General features: G+C 38.3%; 1 protein-coding gene across 1 annotated transcript; it reads left to right on the forward strand.

The window, feature by feature from the left end:
- Nucleotides 1-9,485: 9,485 nt before the first annotated feature.
- Nucleotides 9,486-18,023, forward strand: LOC126291969 (40S ribosomal protein S19). Its single transcript, XM_049985722.1, has 4 exons — nucleotides 9,486-9,595; nucleotides 9,873-9,943; nucleotides 10,895-11,064; nucleotides 17,776-18,023. Exons 2-4 carry the CDS (start codon nucleotides 9,873-9,875, stop codon nucleotides 17,970-17,972), a joined length of 438 nt encoding a protein of 145 aa, XP_049841679.1. The 5' UTR covers nucleotides 9,486-9,595; the 3' UTR covers nucleotides 17,973-18,023.
- Nucleotides 18,024-25,616: the final 7,593 nt, after the last annotated feature.

The raw sequence follows: 25,616 nt of genomic DNA on the forward strand, positions 1-25,616 counted from the left end.
AAGAACAATGCATCTTTCACGTGTGGCAGAGGAGAGTTCCCTTTCTGGTCGGCTGTCACAAGCGAGCACGGAAGCTGAACTTGGGTGGAGGCTCTGGAATCCCTCCCCCCACGACCGCGCACATGCTCGGCCTGGCTTGGAGCGAAATCTAAGGGGTATAGATGATATGAATTTTCGCAGGTGTTAGGTGCGAATGCGAATGTGAGGAGGTCATCTTTGGGAGAGGCTGAGAATAAACTTCTGGTATGTTTGGCAGCCGGGGGCAGCGTATTGGGTGAGGGTGTTTGGGCGCATCTATTGGACTATTTTTTTTTTTTGCGAACATGTCTATGCACTATTTGGAGAGTTTAAGAGTACAGAGCTCGTCTGCGGATATTGTGTACTGCATTATTTAAGAGCAGTTTGCTATTGTGGGTGAAATTAGGAATTGTTTACGTGTTTGTAGGCTGTGTCAGATGACCAAAGTCGGATCAGTGCGGGTGTTTTGTGACAAATATACTTCACAACTAAATAAAAGGGCTCGAAATAAATAGAGTGCAGTCCTTCCTTACTTCCCCAAACAGTACAGCGCAGTCTGAGCGGTTTTTGCACAAAAACGGCAATCCGGTCAGCCTGTGAGTGAGTCAACAAATAAGTGGACAAATTTATCTGTAGAGGAGTTACAGGTATGGATTGGAATGAATATATTGATGGATGTGGTTGTGTTGTCAAGTGTAGTGCACTACTGGAGTTCAGAACCTGCCTTAGGTCGGCCTTACATATCGAAACCTATGAAATGCGAAAGTTTCAAAAAGATATGTCCCAAATAAATAAAGTACACTCCTTCCATCAGCCTATGCACTGAAATTATTTACCAAAATTAGGAGTTGTTTGGCTATTTGGACATAAATGTTTTGCATTATTTACGAGCGGTTCACATGTCTGTAGGCTGTGCTATGTGTTATTTTTTACTGTTTACAATTAGCAAGCGTGTGTCGAGAGCATTATAAATGAGTTATGTAGGAGGATTTTGCAGGTCTGTATGGTGTGAGACATGTCGGTGTGATACATGTACTCTGTCCCTAAATAAAGTAAATTCGTTCCTCCATATAAGGGCCTAGGGGGGGGAGTCCTTTTACCCGAAACGCGTAGGAAGAGGTTGAGTCCTGGTGGCTTAGTTTAGTGGTGATGAGCTTCATTTGCAAGAATTTTCTTACACTGGTAGCGGAAGCGCAGGTGAACTTTGTTTACTGGCAGAATTCAAACTTAGCGCTGGTTCCTAGGAGGAAGTGGTGGTCAGGTGGCTGAGGTTAGTAAAAGTGCACTTTCTTTCCAACAATTTTCTTAGGTTGGTAGAGAAAGCGGAAGTAACCTTTCTTTACTGCCAGAATTCAAACTCGATGCTGGTTCCTAGGAAGAGGTGGCGGTCTGGTCCTCGAAAAGTACTTTAAATTAGGAAGTTGAACACATTAGATTACTATAAGTGCATATTATTATTTGAAGCGATTCTGATAGGTTACCAGTGAAAAAAGATAAGTGACCACAAAAGTTCTACGTGTGATAAATTTTTTACTATGGATGTAACGCAAATGGCTTTCTCACCGAAAAAATCGGAAATCTTGAATAAATAATAAATGATAATAAAAAAAGAAGTACAGATTTGGAGATATTATCGTGTTGGAATTCGAATTTGGCACATTTTTTTTGCAGAGATAGGCCAATAGTAATAATAAATAATAACAATAAATGATGAATGATAATGAATAATAATAATAAAGAGAAGTACGGTTTTGTATGCATTATCCTGTTGGAATTTTAATTTCGCGCCTGTTTTTTCTGGAGGCTTAGGTTAGTGAATGTAGCCATATTGGTCTATTTTCCCGCCAAAATTCAAAATTACTGCCATTTTTTCTGGATGTTATGTTAGTGGATATAGCACAATTGACCTATTTTCCCGCCAAAAGCCGCCATGTTGGATGACATCATGCACTGTTGCCAAGTCTACATGACGCCATCTTGGATGACGTCATTCCATCTTGAATAAATTTGGCAACAATGCAGAGTAAGCTGGCACATAGGTTGCTCTACTACTAATGTGTAGGAGCTCTGTCATGCTGAAAGTACATATGAGCTCATGTTGCCAAATGGATATCCTCCACATATTCTGGTAACACATTTTGAAGAAACTCAAGATATTGTGTCCTGGTAAGACGGTTATCTAAAACAACTGGACCAACAAGACATCAATAATATCGCACCACATGTTGACTGAGAAATGTCGTTGAAAATTCGTTTCCACAGTAGTGTGCACATTTTCATTTGGCTATGCATGAGAGTTGCACATGTTGTTGACTCCATTGTGGGTACATTTTGACTCATCAGTGAAGAGAATATGTGGAATTAATTGGTCATTGGCAATCATCCATTGACAGAATTCCTGCCGGGTGGCAGCATCTCCTTCATGGAGATGTTGCACACTCTGCCGATGAAAGGGATACAGACCGAGCTCGTGTACTGTGCATATCACACGTGATTGTGGAATACCAAGTTGGGAAGCAATTCTTCTAAAGCTAGTAGTAGGATTTCGTTTCACTATTTGGTTCAAAATGGTTCTGAGCACTATGTGACTCAACATCCGAGGTCATCAGTTCCCTAGAACTTAGAACTAGTTAAACCTAACTAACCTAAGGACATCACATACATCCAAGTCCGAGGCAGGATTCGAACCTGCGACCATTGCAGTCGCACGGATCCGGACTGAAGCGCCTAGAACCGCTCGGCTAGCGCGTCCGGCTCCACTACTTTAAGAACGTTCTCAACTTCATTAAGAGTTTGTTGTACAGGACGTTCAGAGACAACATTTACGCTGGGAAGCGTACCACATTCATGCAATCCACGAAACACCCTACTAAACACCCTGCCTTCTGGCACTCTGTGATTCGGAAATCGTTGTTGGTATTCTCGCACAGCCCCTCTGGAATTCCCATTGGACAAACGATAGACAAACACCATGTCTGCGTACTCTGCATGTGTGAAGATCTGTGGCCTTTTCACTACACAAAACTGTATTCATTGTTCACATAACAACACTGTAGTACTGTGTACTACGACAAGCACTGTTGGACTGAGACATGAGGTAAACAGCTGCACCATGCACAACTGAACTGCATACTGACAGTAATAATAATGATGTCGTGTGACTAGGGCGTCCCATTGGGTAGACTGGTCGCCGGGTGCAAGCCTTTAGATTTGACGCCTCTTCAGCAACTTGCACCTCGATGCGCATGAAATGATGATGAGTAGGACAACACAACATCCAGTCCCTGAGCAGAGAAAATCTCCAGCCCAGCCGGGGATCGAACCTGGCCCCGTAGGATTGACGTTCAGTCATGCTGACCACTCAGCTGCCGGGGGCGGACATACTGACAGTTAGTAAGGAAGACGCTACACGTTTGCTGTTACTATTTGTTTTCATTGGTTTACCCGGAAATGGTTAAGAAAAGGACATATGTTTAATAGGAGTTTTTTGTTCAGAATAACCACTAGTATCATCCCTCAAAGCATGTACTTACCCTTCTGACTCACCCTTTATAATAAGCTTGACCCAACCATAAAAGTCCATGCTTGCGATCTCTTGTTACTCTGATTCCTAGACAATGTGGTTCATCTCCAAGATTTTTTAGTTTAAAGTTTTCCTTTAGTTTCTCTCAAATGCATTTTTTGTTGCAGATTGTTGCAAAAAATTAGTATGTCATCATTATCTTATTTCATTTTTGCAGTAAACACAAGTGTCAGCTGTGGATTTACTGAAAATCAGACCTACCACAGCTTTATCCTGTTTAATGTTCCAACAGCGACTTCCCTGTTTAAGTCTACAGACTGCTTTCTTAAGTCTTTTTTTCTTTTTTATTTGATCGTAAAGTTCCTTAGGACCAAATTGAACAGGAAATCTCCAAGGTCATGGAATGTGTCAGTACGTGAAATTACAACGTAAGAGTAATAACAGATAAAAATAAAATGTTTCTGAACCCACTAAAAGGCAATCCAAGAGTTTAAGTAAATGCAATCAACAATACAACAACAATCAGCTTAATTTTTCAAGGAAATCCTCGACAGAATAGAAGGAGTGACCCATGAGGAAACTCTTCAGTTTCGTTATGAAAGAGCGTGGATTACTGCTAAGATCTTTGAATTCGAGTGACAGCTTATTAAAAATGGATGCAGCAGTATACTGCACATCATTCTGCACAAGAGTTAAGGATGTCCGATCCAAATGCAGGTTTGATTTCTACCAAGTATTATCTGAATAAAAGCTACTTATTCTTGGGAATAAGCTAATATTTTTCACAAGAAATGACAGTAAGGAATATACATATTGAGAGGCCAATGTGAAAATACCCAGACTTGTGAACAGGGGTCGACAAGAGGTTCATGAACTTACACCACTTATTGCCTGAACCACCCATTTCTGAGCCACAAAAATTCTTTTAGAATGGGAAGAGTTGCTCCAAAATAAAATATACGACATAAGCGAATGAAAGTAAGCAAAATAGACTAATTTTCGTGTCGAACGAGCACTCACTTCAGATACCATTCGAACAGTAAAAATGGCAACATTAAGTCTTTGATCAAGATCCTGAACGTGGGCTCTCCATGGCAGTTTACTATCTACTTGAACACCGAGCGAGGTGGCGCAGTGGTTAGACACTGGACTCTCATTCGGGAGGACGATGGTTCAATCCTGCGTCCGGCCATCCTGATTTAGGTTTTCCATGATTTCCCTAAATCGCTACAGGCAAATGCCAGGATGGTTCCTTTCAAAGGGCATGACCGACTTCCTTCCCCATCCTTCCCTACTCCAATGAGATCGATGACCTCACTGTCTGGTCTCCTTCCCCAAAACAACGCAACCCTCTACTTGAACGCCTAGAAATTTGAACTGTTTGGTTTCACAAATATATGCCCATCCTTTGAAATTAAAATGTCAGGTTTTATTGAATTATGTATTAGGAACTGTAAAAACTGAGTCTTACTGTGATTTAGCATTCGTTTATTTTCTACAAGCCATTAACTTAGGTCATCAATTGCACAATTTGAAACAGAGCCAATGCTGCACACAACATTCTTTACTACCAAGCTATATTTTAGAGTTACCCATAGTAATAGAGGACATATCATTTATATAAATAAGGAACAGGAGTGGCTCCAACACTGACCCCCCCCCCCCTCCCACTTGACTTTACCCCACTCAGAGCCCAAATCCCAGCCACTCTCAGCATTGTGAATAATGACCTTTTGCTGTCTGTTCCTAAAGTAAGAGGTGAACCAATTGTGAACCATTCCCTGTATTCCATAATGGTCTAACTTCTGAAGCAATATTTTGTGACCAATGCAATCAAATGCCTTAGTTAAATAAAAAAAAAACAAATATGCGTAGTGTTCGAAACCTGTGGTTTAACCCATAGAGTACCTCGCAGAGAAAAGTGAATATAACATTTTCAGTTGTTAAACGACTTCTAAATGCGAACTGTACATTTGATAGCAAATCGTGTGATATAAAATGATCAATTATCCTTACATACACAGCCTTTTCAATAGCGTTAGCAAACACTGATGGTATAGAATAGGTCTAAAATTATCTAAATTATCCCTTTCTCCCTTTTCATGAGGTGGCTTTACTACTGAGGACTTTAATCGTTCACAAAACTGACAATTCCTGAACGAAAAATTACAAATATGGGTAAATACCAGGCTAACATGTGCAGCACAGTACTTTAATATTCTGCTAGGCACTCCATCACTTTTAATGCCTTTGAGTTTAACTATCTTTGTCATGTAGTCAACTGTGCAAATGTTAACATAAATTTCTTCTTTTAAGTCATCTTGCAAAAACTCTTTCAGGTATCACAGTGAGTAACCTCCAAGTCATATTTGGCAGATAGATTAAATAAATATCTGAGTTAATTGTATCATATCACTGTCGCCTAAGTTTCTTGATAGCCCAAACTTCTGGTTGTGCACATCTGTTAACTAACAAATTAGCATTATGTCAAACTATTTGTCCTTATAACTCTCTCTTTATCTTAACGACCTACTTGACATCGGTAGCTTTGTCGCCTGGAAGCAGGATTGCTGGTTCTTGGTTCTGGTTCTTGTGAATCTTTAATATGATAGGACACGTATTCATCCATCTCCTTTGGTTTTGGTGTTGGGGAAGATCTTCTAGGCACTTGTTGCGGTGGTTCAGAGTCTTCATTTATTTCAACTAAACCTGGTTCTTCTGAAACATTATTATTTGGCATGACATCCCTTGAATTGTCTTGCTCCTCAATGTTCTCCTCTTCATTTGTTAGGTTACAGCAAATGATCAGGGTCACATATTCCTGATTTGTCATTACTCATCTAATCTGTTTCTTCTTAAAGAATTACATCTCTTACATTTATAGTTCTTTGATGAACAGATTGAACTGCCGGTATGCCTTTCTGTCTTCACAGTGTCAGACAAGCATACGCTGAACACATTTCTTGTCCCATTTGCGCTTATTGGCATTTGGTATATGAACATATGCCTTATTGACGTATTATCTCAGATGTCAGAGGTTACAGTTCTTCCCTGAGAAAGCCTACTTTGGCGTTATATTGTTCAAAATTTTTATTGGTGATCTGTTAATAAGATAAACCGTGGTGGAGACTGCTTCTCCCCAAAACAGCATAGGTAATTTTGTGTCAAGTAACATACATTTTGCCTTCTCGACGATCGTTCTATTGTATCTTTCTACTACTCGATTTTGTTCTGGAGTGTAAAGAACTGTGGTTTGATGTTGTAGTCTACCTCCTCCTTCCATCTATTGTCCTCATCACACCATGCCCAGTCCAAATAATTAGTAAGCAAAGTCTTTTAAGAAGATTTGAGAATCGCGAAAATTACAATAAACTTTCAAGTTTACTTAGCTTGTCATGTTGAGATGGCTACAGGTCTTCTTGTCTGGGGGTCTGATTCTTGAAGCAAAAAATCTAACATCAGGTCCTCATGGTTGTTTTGAACTAAATCAAGTGGATGATCGCTGTTGTAGAATTTTTAACATAAATATACTTTTCACCGATTTTCTCACATTTTAGTATATCATAGAAAGCCGAAATTACATTGTTCACACATAATAAACAAAAATACTACCAATCACGTTAGAGGAAAGCTTGTGACCCTCACACTCTGCAGAAATAACAATATACCAAAGGGTTTATATTTTTTCTTAACAAATAAATTTCTACCAGTTTTCGGTACATTACTAATTTCGATTATTATTTCATGCTTGAATCCAGAAGTAAACATAGTAAACAGTACATAATTGTGTAATTAATATTAGAAACTTTAAGTGTGCAAATAATTCGTAATTTCAAATGTTTCTAAAAAAAATAATTATAGCTGTGCATTCAGAACTAGTACTTACTGATTATAACATCGAAACTAAAATATTTTAAGAAGTAATTCCTTTTCATAAATTTTAACTTGAAATGTTACATCCTGTGTATAGAATTATGTGAAAGTTTTCAGAAAAACAACTGTGATAATATTGACCTGTCCAAAATTCGAAACATAATACTATCGACAATATACAAAGTCTTTCACTTCACTGATTTCTACAAATTTCTTTAAATTGCGAATAAAATCTGATACTTCGTATTTGTTACTGGCAGTATGCGAAAAAGATCTTTCTCGAAAAATCATCGATCAGAGTTACAAAATATTTAGCTCCCCCAACTGATGTGGTCTGCAAAGGACCACACAAATCTGCGTGTAGCAACTCCAAAATCCTTTAAGCTCTAGAAGCCGAGTATGGGAAGGAAAATCTAGTTTGTTTACCTTCTAGGAACATAATGTACAGAGTGTTGACGGCTGCTTTGTGTGTGATGTCACACCTTTTCTAAATTCTTTGATCACATCTGCTGTAGGTTTCCTAATCTTATGTGCCATAGATTTGCATCAGTAGGTAAGGATGCACACTTTGCTTCAACAATGTGATCATTGGGTTGCTCCAGTTATGCATTCGACTGATTAATGATTTCTTCTTTGCATCACGAATTCGACAGCCCATATCATCAAAAATGACGAAGTGGGTCTGCTCGACTATTTTGCTGGTGGAAAGTAAATTTGTACTCAGCTGAGGGAGACATCTGTAACCGTAACGTTTGTCTTCTCTCTGCCTGCTTACACTTCAATATGTGTGCAAGCTGTCCCTTTAACGAGTAAATTTTCGTCGTTAGCCATGACGACTCGTGAACTGGCCACTGACACAGTAAAATTCAAATCACATGGGTGCTTCTGATGAACCGGAATCCACGTACCAATCTTTGCATACAGCTTTAGCTGACTCTGACGTCGTTAAGAATGTCTTATAACAAGTTTCTTTCACAGGAGATTTTCCGCTTGCCTTATTTTTACAGTAACAGTTGTTCACTGTGTATCCATATTTATTGCAATTATAACACCTTGGACCTCTAGGACTGTAATGTGGATTACAGTTGACCTACTCATTTGCTGGAAGAGCTATGTCATAAAACTTGAATTTGTGCACTCGTCATCCTTTACTTCCTGTAGTAATTTGTTTTTAATGGCATCGTCCTCTATCGGCATATTTGAATTCTCTAAATCCATTATGATAGGTTTGTACTCATTAGGCGGCCCAGCTAACACAATAACCATTCGTCTTGCACTTCAAAGTTAAGACCATTTAATTTGTTTGATGTTGTAATTATTCTCGAGACATACTCATCCACAGACGAACAGTTCTCCAATCTTGCAGTTAAAAGTGTTCTCAACAAAACTATTCTTCGGTAAAGTCCTGAGTCTCCATAAATTTGTTTTAATTTATCCCAAGCTTCTTTCGCAGTGAGGTGTTCTGAAGCACATAAATAGTAGGGTCAACTGATAAGATTATTTTAGCCCTTGCAGTACATATCTTAACTTCGTCTTTGATATCGCAGATTACGCACTGCCACAACTGTTTGTGTTGTAGATAGGTTTTCATTGCAAATTTCCATGACTTGTAGCTTTCTCTTCCTTTTAGTTTTTCGATTAAAGGCAACGAGTTAGCTGTGCTAGAACTCATGATGTCGGCGTTCTATATTTATGTCTCGAATTTTTCTTGATGCAACAGAGACATACATAGTTTTGGTTTGCTTCAAATAAACCGCTGTTTTCTATTAACATCCGCGAACTAGGTGGTCTGGGCCCATAATTTGTTGTGATTTGAGCTTTAAATGAAAGCGCAGATCCGGTTTGAAACTAAATGGAGAAACAAATATTTATTAGTTCACAGAAAGAAAGTAACACGATTACGCTCAAAACGAAAAATAAGGCGAAAGAGCACATATATAAAAGCATCCATAGCAACGACGGCAAAGATTAATGTTCTATAAGTTTGTCACGGTGTTGGTATGGGGGGGAGGGTCATGTGTAAGTAATTCATGCCTATGTAATCCCGGCAGCCCATCTTCGTTTACCCCACCTATTATCTTTGGTGGATGTAGGTGATCTGTGAACTATTAAAATCTGTGGCCAGTTCCTTCTTCCGTTTGATTGCCCTGTTGTGAGTTGGTTGGAAAGTGAAATACGAAGGTAATGTTGTAAAACCAAGAGTATTTATAAATATACTTAATTATGTTATAGTTATTTCCACATTAGCATTTATAATTTATTTGCTTGTAACGAACGCTGCTGTTATTCGGTGTTACTTGTTGGTTAGGAGAACACGTGAGTCTACAAGGCTGATCATATTGTTGAATGTTGGCTTGTTTAATGTAAGAGAATATTTTGTTGTGCTGCGCGGCCAGCGACTGGCGCGTTGTGCGCTGCTGTTTTCATGCCCATTTAATTTAAATTGCTTCATTTGCAGATGCCATCCGTGACGCTGAAGGATGTCGACCAACAGAAATTCGTCAAAGCGTTTTCGGCGTTCTTAAAAAAGTGAGTTTGCGTGTTATGGAAATCACTTGAATAGACATAGATTGGTGTAGATCTTCATTATAGGAGTAATACATCAAATTTATCTAAATATGCTCCGAATCGTCGCCGAAGGGTAGCCTGGGGTAATTAAGACATCCACATGATATCCACAGGAATGACTTTTGTTTCCTGTTAGAGCAATCTAAAATTTGCAAAACACTGTGATTGAAACCACAGCCCTTACAGAAAAATAGGTGAAATGTGTCACACATAGTTCGTAATTTGTTTTTATCCTGTGATGAAAGTGGGGGCAGCGATTAGTGGGGAATGTGTTAACATCCTTGTCGAGACCAGTTCCTACTTTGATTCAGGAGATGCAACAGAAAAATTTGATAAAAATTCAAATAAGGCTTGGAAAGTGTTTATTCCTTGCTTTCAAAATCCTTTTACTTAGAGCCAGTCAAGTCAGTAGATTATTCCTAATGTCAAAAGGTGTTGCACAAAGAGCTCTTTTAAAGTTTATTAACATTAAATTGTGGTTTAGAAATACTATTTCTATTTAAAGGTTTGTCTTGAGTTCATGATCTTATAATACCTGAATATAGTATTTTGGCAGTAGCTCATGCGTTGTCTTAGAATTACTCCAGTTGCTATTATTAAGTGTTTTAAACAACCCTAGAAGTACCTTTCTAAAAATGTCCCTGTAATTAGCTGAGATTTGTGCTATTTTGTGAGGTAATTTCCAGGCAATCTTACATGAGATGATGTGACTTTTCTCTGATTAATAGCAAAAGTTAGTTTTTTGTATTGTGAAATTACTTAAAGCACTACCCTAATTATTTGTCGAATCATATATACTGTCAGGACCCTGTTTGATATTTAATTTTTGTTTACACTAGATATTGTAGGTCTGAATGTTGTTTGTCATACTATTTGGTTGTACATTTATTTTTGAAACTGTTTTGCTTTCAGGACTGGAAAAATGAAGGTTCCAGAATGGGTAGATTTGGTGAAAAGTGCAAGGTTTAAGGAACTTGCACCATATGATGATGATTGGTACTATACACGTTGTGCTGCTCTCGCTAGGCACATCTATTTCAGGTCACCAGTTGGAGTTGGTGCAGTAACAAAAATATTTGGAGGTACTGGCACTTCTAGCAGACTAGACTAACATATTTTAGTATTCATATTATTATTTACATCTGTCAGTATTTTTACCATCAGTATGTGAACTTCTGGCGAGTGTTAACATCTCTAGGTATATTGGATTTTCATTGGTTCAATATGGAAAATTATCATCAAACATACTGTTGCCCGGAGCACATTTTTGGTGTGCTTCTTTGTTAAATACATGTTGGGAAACTTTCAATAAATGAATATATTATAGCCAGATGGGTGAGATTACATGGTAGCCGGAAAGAATCACCAATTATTTCTTTTCTTTAGAGTCCAGGAAAAAAACTGATAATGCACTGATTTGTCTTGAAGCCTTGGTTAGGGTTGAATCTGATAGTTTGGAATCCAGCAAATCTCAACACTAGTATAAGATTGCTGTTATGGTTTGATGTGGTGTTGTGCAGCTTGAAATATGTATTAATCATTACAATAACCTGCTTGTATGGCTATCATACAGTGGAAGCTCGGGGTAATGTAGGGAAAGACGGATTGCAAATAGGCACAATAAGACTTATTGCATATAGCTTGTGGCCACAGCCTTTGTCAGTAAAACACACACACCTACCAACTTCAGCACTTTGGGCCAGAATTCTAACTGTATATATCAAAATAGTTAATAACTTGTTTTAATTGGTTAAGCTTGCATATGAATCATTTGCTGTGTGTGTCTCCTACAAATTGTCATGCAATCTGTTACCCACAGCTGCACACAGTGGAAAAGATGCTGTCACAGTAAGTGCACTTTTACCTTCATTGGAGAGTTTGAAAGTTTTGTTGGGAGTTAGTGAAGCCATTGAATGTGATAGCACAAAGCCTGGTTTTGGTGACAGATTTTAATTCAGCTGATTGAGATTGTAAAATTAATTACATTAAGGAGCTGTGAAGGATATACAGTGCAGCCTTCCATTCCCCTCTTTTGCATTTTGTATCACAGGATATTCACCAAAATGCTATTTGGGAGATATATGTATTTTGTAATGGAACACTCTTAATTTACCTTTTAGTTTTAGTAATTTGTAACGTAAAAGTGGGTTAAATATGGACTGAGCATAAACCTTAGATTTCACTACAGATCAATCTGTTAAGTAAAATGTGGTATGGTGTGAAAATAGACCCACTTTGGAATCTTAGTTGTGATGACTGATTTGTAATGTAGCCTGTATAGGATGTATTTAGAGGTGATAATGTGTCTGAGAGTTTGTGAAGCAGACACATTTGAATGCCAAATAAAGGTTGTCATAACAGATTGACAATGTCGGCTAATGTTCATTTGTGCCACATTTAAATGCACTTTGTCGTATTTGACACTTCTTGTCAGAAAACATAGAACTGCAGATTAATTCAGAACACGTACTGTGTAATGAGGTCACTGGTAGTTGATTCCTATTTTGTACATATATCATGAATAAACTACGAAAAATGCCAAAGGGTCCACTATGTAACTTCCACCAACTTTGTGTAAATTTCTCATTCACTACTCCAAGTGATGCAACAGAGACCACTCTGTAACTTTAACAAGCTTATGTATGATACTCTCATTTGCTGGCTCCATCTTCAATTTTTTAGCCTAATGTAAACCATGGTCTTTGCTACAGATGTCTTGCACCACAATCAAGATTTCAAGAAGGGACACTTGTCACACTCTTAATTGGGTACAATGCAGGAACAAATATATTCATTCCTTGGAACTCAGCACATACAAAATATCAGAATTGCAGCAGTAGCAAAGATACGAATAACACAAAAATTTCACTCATACCACAGCCTTCATTGAAAAGAGGTAGTATGAGTAGCTTTTTCTTTGGTGATTTATGTTTTTGCTGCTGTAGGTATTGATTCAGCGTATGTAGTTCATTTACAGTGTTTCCGATATCTAGTTACATACTTGTGTACCTGATTATTAGTGCAAAATTGCAATCGTGACTAACAAAATTGACAATAATTGGCAGAAATGGTAGTTGAAATGTAGACCTATTCCTCATACTAAAATTTGGTTGTTTAGCATGATCTCCATTTTCATATTTATTAATATCGTATGCCAAATATGGTAATGGAGAGTCCTGGCAGGAAGCAAATATTAGGAATAAATGTAACAATAGTACAGGTGTTGATTCTAGCTATGGAAAGTGCGTAAACAAAACAGAACTTCCAGACAAACCCTTTTTAAGAGAGAGGCAGTCTCTCTCTCTCTCTCTCTCTCTCTCTCTCTCTCTCTCTCTCTCTCTCTCACACACACACACACACACACACACACACACACACTCACTCTACATTGAGCTGAATGCCTCTACTGTTCGATGCGTTTTTACCCGTTACTGCTAGGTTATTTACATTACACCTGTGCTTTCCATTACTTTATGTAAACTTACATGAAGAAAAATTGGTTCACTTGGAAAGACTGTCGAGTTTGATCTGTTGACGGCAACTTGAGGATAGCTGTACTGATAATGGTTTCGCCATCGTCCATCAACAGATAGCGTAGTGGCATAGCTATCAGTGCATCATCTGTGTCTGCCCTATAATAGGGAATGCTCACAGCCAGAAGGATCAATGTGGCGCAAAAGTATGGAGCAAGCAGGTAAACATGGCATTGAGATGCACTGAGAAAATTTGGAAGGAGTCAGATTGTGACCTTCCAAGTGACAGGATTTCTTCTAGGAGAGTTGGCACACAGATTGGACGTGCTGCATCAGTTGTGCGGTGATGTTGACATTAGTGGTCACATGAACATTCTCACACCTGTAGATAAGATCCTGGACATCCACACAGCAGAGAAGGCTGCCAGGTTTGTCATATTGTAAGGGCAGCAGTGGCAGATCATACAGCTACCACAGAACAGATAAAAGGGCTTGTGAGCCCATGAGTGTCAACACAAACTATTGTGAACTGGTTGTTAGCAGTGGTACTATGGGCATGCACACCTCTAGCCCATCTTCCTTTTATACCACAGCATTGAACTTGCATGACTAGACTGGTGCCGTCAGAGGGGCACTTCAAAGGTGGACTGGCATGCCGTCCTCAGTGATGAAAGCTTATTATGCCTGCTCGCAAGTGATCGTCATTTGTGCATAAGACGGATGCATGGTGAGACTGCATTCATCAAGACATACTAGTCCAGCCCAGGCCTTATAGCTGGGCATGCGATAAGCTACAATTCTCATTCAGCTTTGATGTTTCTGGAGGGACTACTAACCAGCACTAGGTATGTGCAGAATGTTGTTAGACCTGTTCTGCCATTTTTGCAAAAGGAGGGTGCTATGTTCCAACATACTGCCCAGACACACACTGCTGGTGAATCTTAAAAAGTGATGTGCAGGACTTACAGCAACTTCCCAGCCAACATGATCCCCAGACTTGTTTCCAGTCGAGCGCATATGGGTATATGATGGGACGATAAGTGATGCGTATGAACCATCAGCAGACACCACTTACAGAACTACGTGGACAGGTGTAACAGGTGTGCCATGATGTATCTTAGAGCAATAGTTGCCATCTTTACGATCAATTAAATGCCAGTCAGCTCCTGCATTGATGCCTATGGATGCTACGCCCCATACCAATATGGGTATTTTAGGATGGGTCAATGCCTGGTGGAATTGGAAACCCTTAAAAGGCTGTACTAATTTTATTATTTGTTTATTTATAATTGTTTTGCATTTTGGTAGTGTAATATGGACCTTGGTGAAAACATAAATAAATAATAAACATAAGCCATTTCCCATAATCAGTCTACCTTATGATTAGAAACTGGTAACTGAAGTGGCTTGGTGAATGAAAAATTGGATTATTAGCATTTGAAGTGTTGCATTCCTATTATGCAGTCTAGCTGTGTTTTATGGTTTCATTGAATTTTGGAATGAATTGCTGGGGTGTTTCTTTGTTTCACCCTATGCTCATCTCCACTAGCCGGACATCAGGGAGACATCAGAGTATTTTCCTCTGGAAACTGATGGACACACTTAGGTGCCAAAATTTTAGTAGTGGTAAAAGTTTTGGCTGTAATATAGAGACATTATAGTGGTGTTAGTGGTAGTAGTACAGGTTTCTCCTCTAGTGCAAATATGTTACAAGAACACAGAGTGAGCTTGAAATGGGGCATGAAAATCAAAGCAACCTGCTGTCATAAAAATGATGGAAGAATTTTGCAGTGTGTGTCAAATGGCTGCTTCGGTTGGTAGTGCTGATGATAAAATTACGAATGTTCTGAGATTTGAGAGAAATGTTACTCTTAAAATGCTTAACCAGATTGAGGTTGAAATGTAATTGTAGACAGCGTGCAACAATATTATTTTGTAAAGGCATCTTTATTTCAAATTGAATTATAAATTTTATCATTTCAATTAATTAATTATTTTTATCCAAATACAGTAAAATATAAAACATCCTCTTTTGTGCAGGCACTTTCCAATAATAAATATCTCGAAATTCATTAATGTGTATGGATTTTGTGATAAAATTGTAGTTGAACTTGCCCATAGACTCTTCAGGCTAACAGTGTGTAGTGTTTAATTCATAAGCAGAGGTTATGCTCATTTAGTTTCAGGATGCTCATATCATAGCCCAAGTAGATCCCAATTTTATCAGAGTTTTTCTCATACTCCTGTAATGTGAGATAATCAGATTTGGAAGTAGTGAGGAAATGCCTTGTAAGCCTTACAATCCAGGAAACGATAGAAAGAGCTCGGTGGTAAACAGACTTGTATAAGACATGAATATTTTTGATGTGGCATGTGATGTGTTCTTGCTTGAGGTGGAAAAGGGACTAATTTATGTCCTGTTACAAAGAATAGAACTAGTTACAGCGGGTCAGGTCAGGCAGAGATGTTCACTGTGGATGTTCTTGGCAAAGATTTAAGACAAAATTTTCTGTTTGTGCATTGTTAGCCACATATATGGTTCTTTGGAAGTTCAATATTTTACATTTCATTGTCACTTTATCCTTTCCTGCAATCCCTATCCCATACTTGGAGTTACACAACTTTCCTTCTGTAAACTAACTTGTTGAAGTCAATGACAATGATGAAGTCTTCTGCCCTCTACATTTGAGCAGCCTTCTTTCAATAAAGTATGAGACTCATTAGGAAAATAAAGGTGATTTTGTTCTGGAACATCACCTCATCTACTCTCACTGTTTACAAGTTACGTACCTACCTACCTTTTTACACATTCGCTTCAGTAGGGCAGCAGCTATGACCCGATACAGCTGCTTATTGCTCAGCTGTGCAACTTCAAATGTGTGCAAAATTGACAGTCCCACTGAGTGTTGAGGTGCACAGTGTTACCTGTTTTTTAAATGTGCATAAAGTCTGACCTGTCGAAATTTATAGACAGATAACTGAGATTGTAGTGGATAAGTGAAGCATCAGTTCGGAAGTGATGTATCGTGTTTAGTGGTGGACGGAAGTGTTCAAACGTTGTTCAGGTGGGGCTTCAGTGGTGCCTGGCAGACTCAAAGCAATTATTGAAACAAAAATCCAAGCAGATGAGTGCTTCACAGTTGGTGGACTGCAATAATTCTTTCCAAGCATTTAAAGAATTGTGTTGTGTGAGATTTAGAGCAAATCTGGGCTATAAAAGAGTGTGTGCCAGGTGGATTCCTCTAAGTTTGTCAGGCGAACACAAAACTAAGCTAATAGCAGCTGGAGGTACATTTCTCAGTTGCTATGAAAAGGATGGTGATGAATTACATTGTCATTGGTAAGGGGACTTGGATATCACATTTCACATCTGAAATAAATCCCACACTTGGCCATCTTGATTTAGGTTTTCTGCGATTTCTCTAAATCACTTCAGGAAAATCCCTGGTTCAGCCCCTTTCTCAAAACCAACCAGAAATAAAGCTCCAGTCAATGGAATGGCATTATTCGCAATCCCTAACAAAACCATAAAAGCAAAACAAATTTTGAGTACCAGTAAGATTATGGTTACAATGTTTTGATATTGTAAGAGAGTTGTGCTCATTCACAACATGCCTACAAGTGAGACTGTAAGTGCAATAGTCTCAGTTGCTTCAGCAACTTGATTTTGCGTCTCCACCTGCAAGGGGAGTTACGCAGGTTATTCTTTGGTGGGAAATGTTTCATCAGCCACCATACTGTCTGGACCTAGCCTCAAGTGAATCACTTACTCCCCTTATTGAAAGATTTTTGAGTGGACAATGCTGTGGAAGTTATGATAAACTTAAAGCAGCTGTTAATTTGTGGTTCAATGGCTTGGTAGCAACTGAGTATGCAGAAGGCATAGAAAAGCTGGTAAAATGGTATAAGTGCCCACATTTGATAGGATGTCGGATAATGTATAAAACATGCAAATGACTATATGATTTTATGATAAGTTGCCAGTACATATTGAATACTGAAAAATTAAGTTACTGATTTATATGATCTTGATTTCCATAGATTTGTTACACTATCTATGCATTTTAGTGATTAAATTTTCTGTCATTTGTGTAACTTAACACTTTATAATTGAACTGCTGTATGTCCTTAATGAACACACTGATAACAAAATAAAAATAATTCATTTTAAGTATTGGATGCTGTTTGTGATTCATAGCTTCCTAATTTTGTGAACTATAAGAAACAAGTTTGCTTTTTTGAGAGTTACTCTTAGTTAAGCTACTGATGATCTAAGGGAAGGGGTCCAAGCATAGACTTTAACTAAGCATTTGTTCCTAGGTCGCCAGAGAAACGGAGTCTGCCCATCACATTTTTGCCGGGGGGCTGGTAGTGTTGCAAGAAAAGCATTACAGTCCTTGGAGCAACTGAAGCTGATTGAGCGAACTGGTGATGGTGGACGCCGACTAACTGAGCAGGGCAGGCGGGATCTTGATCGCATTGCTGCTCAGGTTCGCCAGAAAAAAACACTGGAATAAACGATCCTTTTGTATGTTGTATCTAAAAATAAAATCTATATTGTAAAGAAATCTGTTTTTCTTTATTCAAGCTATGTTGTTACCTAGTTCCTGTCCAAATGTTTCATTAGTATGACGTGTTTTGGCAGCATGCTTCCATCATCAAATGGATTTGTAATTAAAACGAAGTTGTTTTCCTTTTGTTTATGCCAGTGAGGTTTTGTTTTTAAGAAGATGCAATTTTGATGGTAAATTTGTTGTCCAGCACACAGAGCACAGTACAAAGTACATCAGAACTTAACACTTACTGTTTTTTGTTTACCATAATTCAAAGACTTGGATGGATGTAAACAAATTTTTGTGGTTGGCATGCTTACTGGTAGGCAGTTAGTTGGTTGTCGTGTTGACATGAAAACTGTGCAGTGATTGGTGTGTGACATTGCTGCTTTCATAGGCAGCCCTGCCTCTGATGGGGTAGGATAAGCCTGTAACCGGTCTGGATTAGAAAGTGCTGGTTTATATATATTGGGCAGGTCTTGCGCCTGGGTCTTCCATAGGGATATGAGCCGTGTTGTAAGGGAGTGGGAGTGGCATATAGATGAGCCAAGAGGTTTGGGGGGGGGGGGGGTGCTAAAGAATACCACTTTAGGATGGGTGGGAATGATCTTCAATGGGATGTCCCACATTTCTGAACATGGTGATATATAATCAAAGATCTGGCCAAGCATATGGTTCATTTGTTCCACTCCAGTATGATATTGGATGACAGGGGCGATAGGCCTGTCCAACTACTTAACCTCTACTCTACTTCACATGTGCTAAATGTATTCAGACATTTACATATTTCAAATTTGGAGCTTGTTTAATGAGGACATGTGCAACCAATTGCGAATACCATTGTATTTATTTTATGTGGGAAGTGCACTAAAATAATTATAAATGAAACATTGTGGTTTTATATTTTGTTTTTAATGGGTCATAAGGTTAAATTGTCATGATCGCTTGGTTCATATGTATCAAGAAATTTAACCTGTTCTAGCACTGTGGGATTTGATGTCCCAGGTTGTGTGAAAGTGGAATATCTTGACAGTATTGAAATATAGGAAGCTGAATATTCAAAATTGTCTTATTTAAAAAAATAGCCACAGAAACCTTCATATTAAAAAACCTAGTGATTGTCACTCAGGGCCATAGTACACATGACTTTTCCTGAAGTGTAGATACTGTTTTGATGTTTTTATTGATTTTACCAGTTTGTGTCTCCACTTATGTTTTGTAGCAGGCTTCTGAAAATGAGTTGGTCAGTTTCCTTTTATTTATCATATATGATTGCTTTTAGAGTAAGAATTCAAGATGTTCAACAAATGTTCACCATATTTAAATGAGGAGACTGGAATGTCAGTTATGTTTGGAGTGTTGTAATTGTACAAGAGACAAGATTGTTTTTGTGGCCTAGTACCATTGCCTGTTTTTTGTCTACTCTGTAAGCCACTTTAAAGTCTGAATATATATATTTGCCACTTACGCATTTGCCTTCAGTATATTGATACACCACATTGCTCGTTATTACTTTGACAAATGTAGGTTGCAGACTCCAGTCCAACTAATAACTTGATATAAAATTTGAAAACACAAGGTAAATTGATGAAGTAAATAATATTTGATCTAAAAATAGTTTGTTAAAAACCAAATAAATTATATTTATTTGGTTTTACTGGCCATATAGCAGTAGCTGTTCTGTTTATCTGTGCATTTTTCCTGACAAAGTATCTATGACTTTGGTCATAGAACTCAGAATGATAAATTATAATGTAGCCATTTAATTGTGTGTTTGGAACAGTGACACGGATGTCAAACCTGACAGCCACAGACCTAGGGACCTAGCAGTAAATTGATCAGCATACATAGCCTACAGAGGGCAGTACTCTTAAGATGCTCATATTTGACTATTTTGTGATTGGGAGTGTTGAAAATTAATATCTCTAGCTTAAACTTAATATTCCCTTCCTTTTTATATCTTAAGCTTCAGTTATTTACTTTTGTTTTGGTACCAACATTTCTAGTTGGACACTTTTAGTGTGTGTGTGTGTGTGTGTGTGTGTGTGTGTGTGTGTGTGTGTAACATTGTATCATTCATATTGTTAATAACGAGGATGGCAGAGGGTGAAGCCTGGTGCTAGCTGATAACACACTCTTGAATAGTGAGAGAAGTGATTCCCTGACATGTCATGCCATCCAGTGTCTCGTGCCCTGCTCGTCAAATGCTTCAGAGGTTATTAATTTAATCCACGGCATACAGCAGACTGGCAGTCTGGAATTTTAACTACCACAATGCCACTCATTAGCTGTAGTTTGTTTTTATGCTTTCCTGTTACCTTTACTTTGAAATGTATATTGAACAAAGCACTGTTTTTTTTCTGCAATGGAACTGAGGGAACATGTGCGTTATTTGTCACACGGCCAGAAGAGGAACACAGGGATTACTGCATGTATACTGAATTATTACTTTATGAAGCAGGAGTATTGTGTGCAGGAATTCATCAAGACAAAAACTAACTCCCAATATAGACGCCATGCCGCTAGAGCTAATGGGCAATGAAATAAATGAAACCAGTGGGAAGAACCGCCCCCCCCCCCCTCAGTAATTTAAGAAAATTATTAGTTATATTATGCTTTGTAAAATCACAATTTTGTTGGCATTTTTTACTTTCCTTGTTTGACGATAGTTACTTTTCAAAATACATTCAACAATGAGTTTAAACAAATAATTATTATGCAAATCATGATAGCCTTACGGTGCTGCGGGCACACTTAGAATTTATCCTGGTGTACGAACCTTCAGGTAGTCTTGCAGCCACAGCGACTCCAAAAGGACTGGAGAAGTGCCTGGAACCCTCTACCTCGCGTCGTCTTGATGCTTACACATTACAACGCCTTGGCTATATAAAGCCCACCCTGGTGTTGCAGTTGTTCAGTGTGGATATTTACATTCAGTGTTGCGTTCCGACTTTAGTGTTTAGTGGACTATTTTATATGACTGTATTTTATTCGTTTACATTGGTCTCTTAGTGTATTCCGTAATCATCAACAAAGACTTTATTGGCTTAAATTAGACCCCCAGCACTGAATCACAAACTCTGTTTAGTATTTTAAAAGATGTTTTTGCTCGTCTTGATTTGTCAATGGATAACTTAAGAGGACAGTGCTATGATGGTGCTTCGAATGTGAGGCGTATGTTCGAAGGACTAAAAATTTTAAGTTTTGAATATACAACCAAAGGCATGTTACATGCACTGCACTGCTCACAGTTTAAACTTGGCAGTTAAAGACAGTTTCTGCCATTTTGCATCTATGAGGAATATTATGGCTTTAGCCAAGGGCTTAATAAACACCTTAAGGGAATCTAACAAAAGGACGGGACTTTTCAGAAGCATACACTGTGAGAGTGCCAACGACCAAGCTGGTCTGCAACCCCTTTGCCTGACTCTATGTGAGCTTATAGTATCTTGAGAATATTGAAAAACTTTGAAGAACTTCTCGAGGTTTTGAAACATTTTCTGCAGACTACAAAACAGAGGCAGATTACAAATGTGCAGGCTACCTTGAGTCAATGTTACAATTCAAGACACTTACCTTTTTACATCTTTATTTCCATGCAATGAACCCAGTAGATGTCAATGAAAAAATTCAATGCCCTCATCTAATTGTTGCTAATCTAGAAAAAAATACATAAGGGCTTATAGTTTCCAACAATTTTGTGAATTGTGTTTAAAAGAAAAACATTCGCAAGTCGATCTTTCGCTTCCTCGGAATCAAAGCGTGAAAACAATGAAGCCAGCTCACCCCACACTTTCAATACCCCAAAGGAATACTACAAAACTATTTACTTTGAAGTTTGTGAAACGATACAATCTTGCATTACTGAACGGTTTGCTTCAACTAGTCTCACAGGTCATTGCAGTTGAATAGTGCGCTTGCTTTTAGTAAACAGGAGAAACAAATTTGGAAAAATCAACTTAGTTTTAAAAAGAGACCTTGACACTGAGAGACTGCGCTTACACTTGAATATGTTAGCTGATATCGTTAATAAAAAACAACTGGTCTTGAAAAACATGTGTGATGTAAGAAGTATATTACACAAGTAGTGAAGTGCGTTAAGCTTCTCCAGGTAGTCCAATCACGACAGCAGCAGCAGTACGGTCATTCAGTGCCCTGAACTGTCTGAAGTCGTATATCTGATCAGCAATGGGACAGAAGCGATTGACCAACTTGGCTGTTCTTCATGCCCACCAAAATGTTTTGGGTGAATTGGATATTCGACCAGTCATCACCTACTTCATATTCACTAATCCAGTCAGACATTCGACATTAGCACCTTTCCAAAGGCGCTCTAGCCCTAACAATGGCATTTAGAGGATATTAAAAATCTTTATAAAATAGAGAATCAAATACACACAGTGTTAAATTTTCAGTTTTGAAATATTAATACTAATTTAGTACTATATTACTGTTTTAGTTATTTACAAAGACTTAAATATTTTTATGATGTAATACCCAATTAAAACCCGCTACTTACTTTTTGACGGAAAGTATTAGGCATACTGTATTAACTTCTACTGTATTAAAGCATTAACTTTGGGATATAGTTTTTATTGAATTGACCCTGAGCCTTAATAAAAAGTAAGTATAAATTAGCTATGTCACTTATTTATCCAAGTGCCATTACTGCGCCACAGCAGTATTTTATCTTTTATTCTTTTAATGATAGTTAAGGATTTATTTAATTATAATTCCAGTCTTTTCAGGGCTATATATTCACTGCTCTGCAATAGTCTATCAGCATGATTATTACAGTAAATTAATTAGCTTTTTATGAAAATAGTGTGTGTTTTTTGTTTTCTTTTTTCAAAGACAAAAAACGTCAGGCTTGTAGAGTTTCCCAGAGTGTAGAGTTATCGAGAGTCCAGTTTGTGGGATTCTAATGTTGATGAGTCTGTCCTGATAGCTGAGTGGTCAGCGTGGTGGTCTGTCACGCCAAGGGGCCCGGCTGGTTCAGAGATTTTCTCCACTCAGGGACTTGTTGTTGTGTTGTCCTCATTTTCATTTCATCATCAGTAGAAGGCAATGGGAAACCACCACTGGAATCGCTTCCCTAGACGCTCATGCGGTGGGCCTCTCTGACGAGGCTTCCCCCATGACAAGACCTGCCGTTAGGCAGAACACAAAGTTTAATGTTGACCATATGACTCTAAAATATATCTTTTATAAGTCAGTGCCCCTGGTACCAGATGTGTTGGCTCACTGTATTATTTCATTCCATTTGAACACAACACCTTAATGTGATGTAACATTTCATACAGTGCTTTGAAATAAGGTCCACTTAAACGTGTTTTACTACAACTGTAGACATATTCGTAAAGACAAATGAGGTTATTTGCAAATCAATCCATTGAGTGATCTTAAATGTATGAACATGTTGTCACTGTGGAACCTGAATTGTGTAATGATGAGCTGTTATAAATGTCATTGGCTGAGAATTGCACAGGAAATAGAGGTTGTCTTTACATACTCATTGCAAGCTAAGATTAATCAGATACACAGTACAAGGGATGAAGTAAATGTGGATGGAGAAAGGATTCGTGTGTGTAGATGATAAGAAGCTGATTATTTATCTGGAATGAGAAACCACACAATTCTCAGCTTATTCAAGTATTCAGTGCAAAGAGATATGTTGTTGTTGTTGTTGTCTTCAGTCCTGAGACTGGTTTGATGCTGCCCTCCATGCTACTCTATCCTGTGCAAGCTGCTTCATCTCCCAGTACCTACTGCAACCTACATCCTTCTGAATCTGCTTAGTGTACTCATCTCTCGGTCTCCCTCTACGATTTTTACCCTCCACGCTGCCCTCCAACGCTAAATTTGTGATCCCTTGATGCCTCAAAACATGTCCTACCAACCGATCCCTTCTTCTAGTCAAGTTGTGCCACAAACTTCTCTTCTCCCCAATCCTATTCAATACCTCCTCATTAGTTACGTGATCTATCCACCTTATCTTCAGTATTCTTCTGTAGCACCACATTTCGAAAGCTTCTATTCTCTTCTTGTCCAAACTAGTTATCGTCCATGTTTCACTTCCATACATGGCTACACTCCAAACAAATACTTTCAGAAACGACTTCCTGATACATAAATCTATATTCGATGTTAACAAATTTCTCTTCTTCAGAAACGCTTTCCTTGCCATTGCCAGTCTAAATTTTATATCTCCTCTACTTCGACCATCATCAGTTATTTTACTTCCTAAATAGCAAAACTCCTTTACTACTTTAAGTTTCTCATTTCCTAATCTAATTCCCTCAGCATCACCCGATTTAATTTGACCACATTCCATTATCCTCGTTTTGCTTTTGTTAATGTTCATCTTATATCCTCCTTTCAAGACACTGTCCATTCCGTTCAACTGCTCTTCCAAGTCCTTTGCCGTCTCTGACAGAATTACAATGTCATCGGCAAACCTCAAAGTTTTTACTTCGTCTCCATGAATTTTAATACCTACTCCAAATTTTTCTTTTGTTTCCTTTACTGCTTGCTCAATATACAGATTGAATAACATTGGGGAGAGGCTACAACCCTGTCTCACTCCTTTCCCAACCACTGATTCCCTTTCATGCCCCTCGACTCTTATTACTGCCATCTGGTTTCTGTACAAATTATAAATAGCCTTTCTCTCCCTGTATTTTACCCCTGCCACCTTTAGAATTTGAAAAAGAGTATTCCAGTCAACATTGTCAAAAGCTTTCTCTAAGTCTACAAATGCTAGAAACGTAGGTTTGCCTTTTCTTAATCTTTCTTCTAAGATAAGTCGTAAGGTCAGTATTGCCTCACGTGTTCCAACATTTCGGCGGAATCCAAACTGATCTTCCCCGAGGTCTGCATCTACCAGTTTTTCCATTCGTCTGTAAAGAATTTGCGTTAGTATTTTGCAGCCGTGGCTTATTAAACTGATAGTTCGGTAATTTTCACATCTGTCAGCACCTGCTTTCTTTGGGATTGGAATTATTATATTCTTCTTGAAGTCTGAGGGTATTTCGCCTGTCTCATACATCTTGCTCACCAGCTGGTAGAGTTTTGTCATGACTGGCTCTCCCAAGGCCGTCAGTAGTTCTAATGGAATGTTGTCTACTCCGGGGGCCTTGTTTCGACTCAGGTCTTTCAGTGCTCTATCAAACTCTTCACGCAGTATCGTATCTCCCATTTCGTCTTCATCTACATCCTCTTCCATTTCCATAATATTGTCCTCAAGTACATCGCCCTTGTATAAACCTTCTATATACTCCTTCCACCTTTCTGCCTTCCCTTCTTTGCTTAGAACTGGGTTGCCATCTGAGCTCTTGATATTCATACACGTGGTTCTCTTCTCTCCAAAGGTCTCTTTAATTTTCCTGTAGGCAGTATCTATCTTACCCCTAGTGAGATAAGCTTCTACATCCTTACATTTGTCCTCTAGCCATCCCTGTTTAGCCATTTTGCACTTCCTGTCGATCTCATTTTTGAGACGTTTGTATTCCTTTTTGCCTGCTTCATTTACTGCATTTTTATATTTTCTCCTTTCATCAATTAAATTCAGTATTTCTTCTGTTACCCAAGGATTTCTAGCAGCCCTCG

Source organism: Schistocerca gregaria, chromosome 9 (genome assembly GCF_023897955.1).
Source record: "Schistocerca gregaria isolate iqSchGreg1 chromosome 9, iqSchGreg1.2, whole genome shotgun sequence".
NCBI classification, from domain to species: domain Eukaryota; kingdom Metazoa; phylum Arthropoda; class Insecta; order Orthoptera; family Acrididae; genus Schistocerca; species Schistocerca gregaria.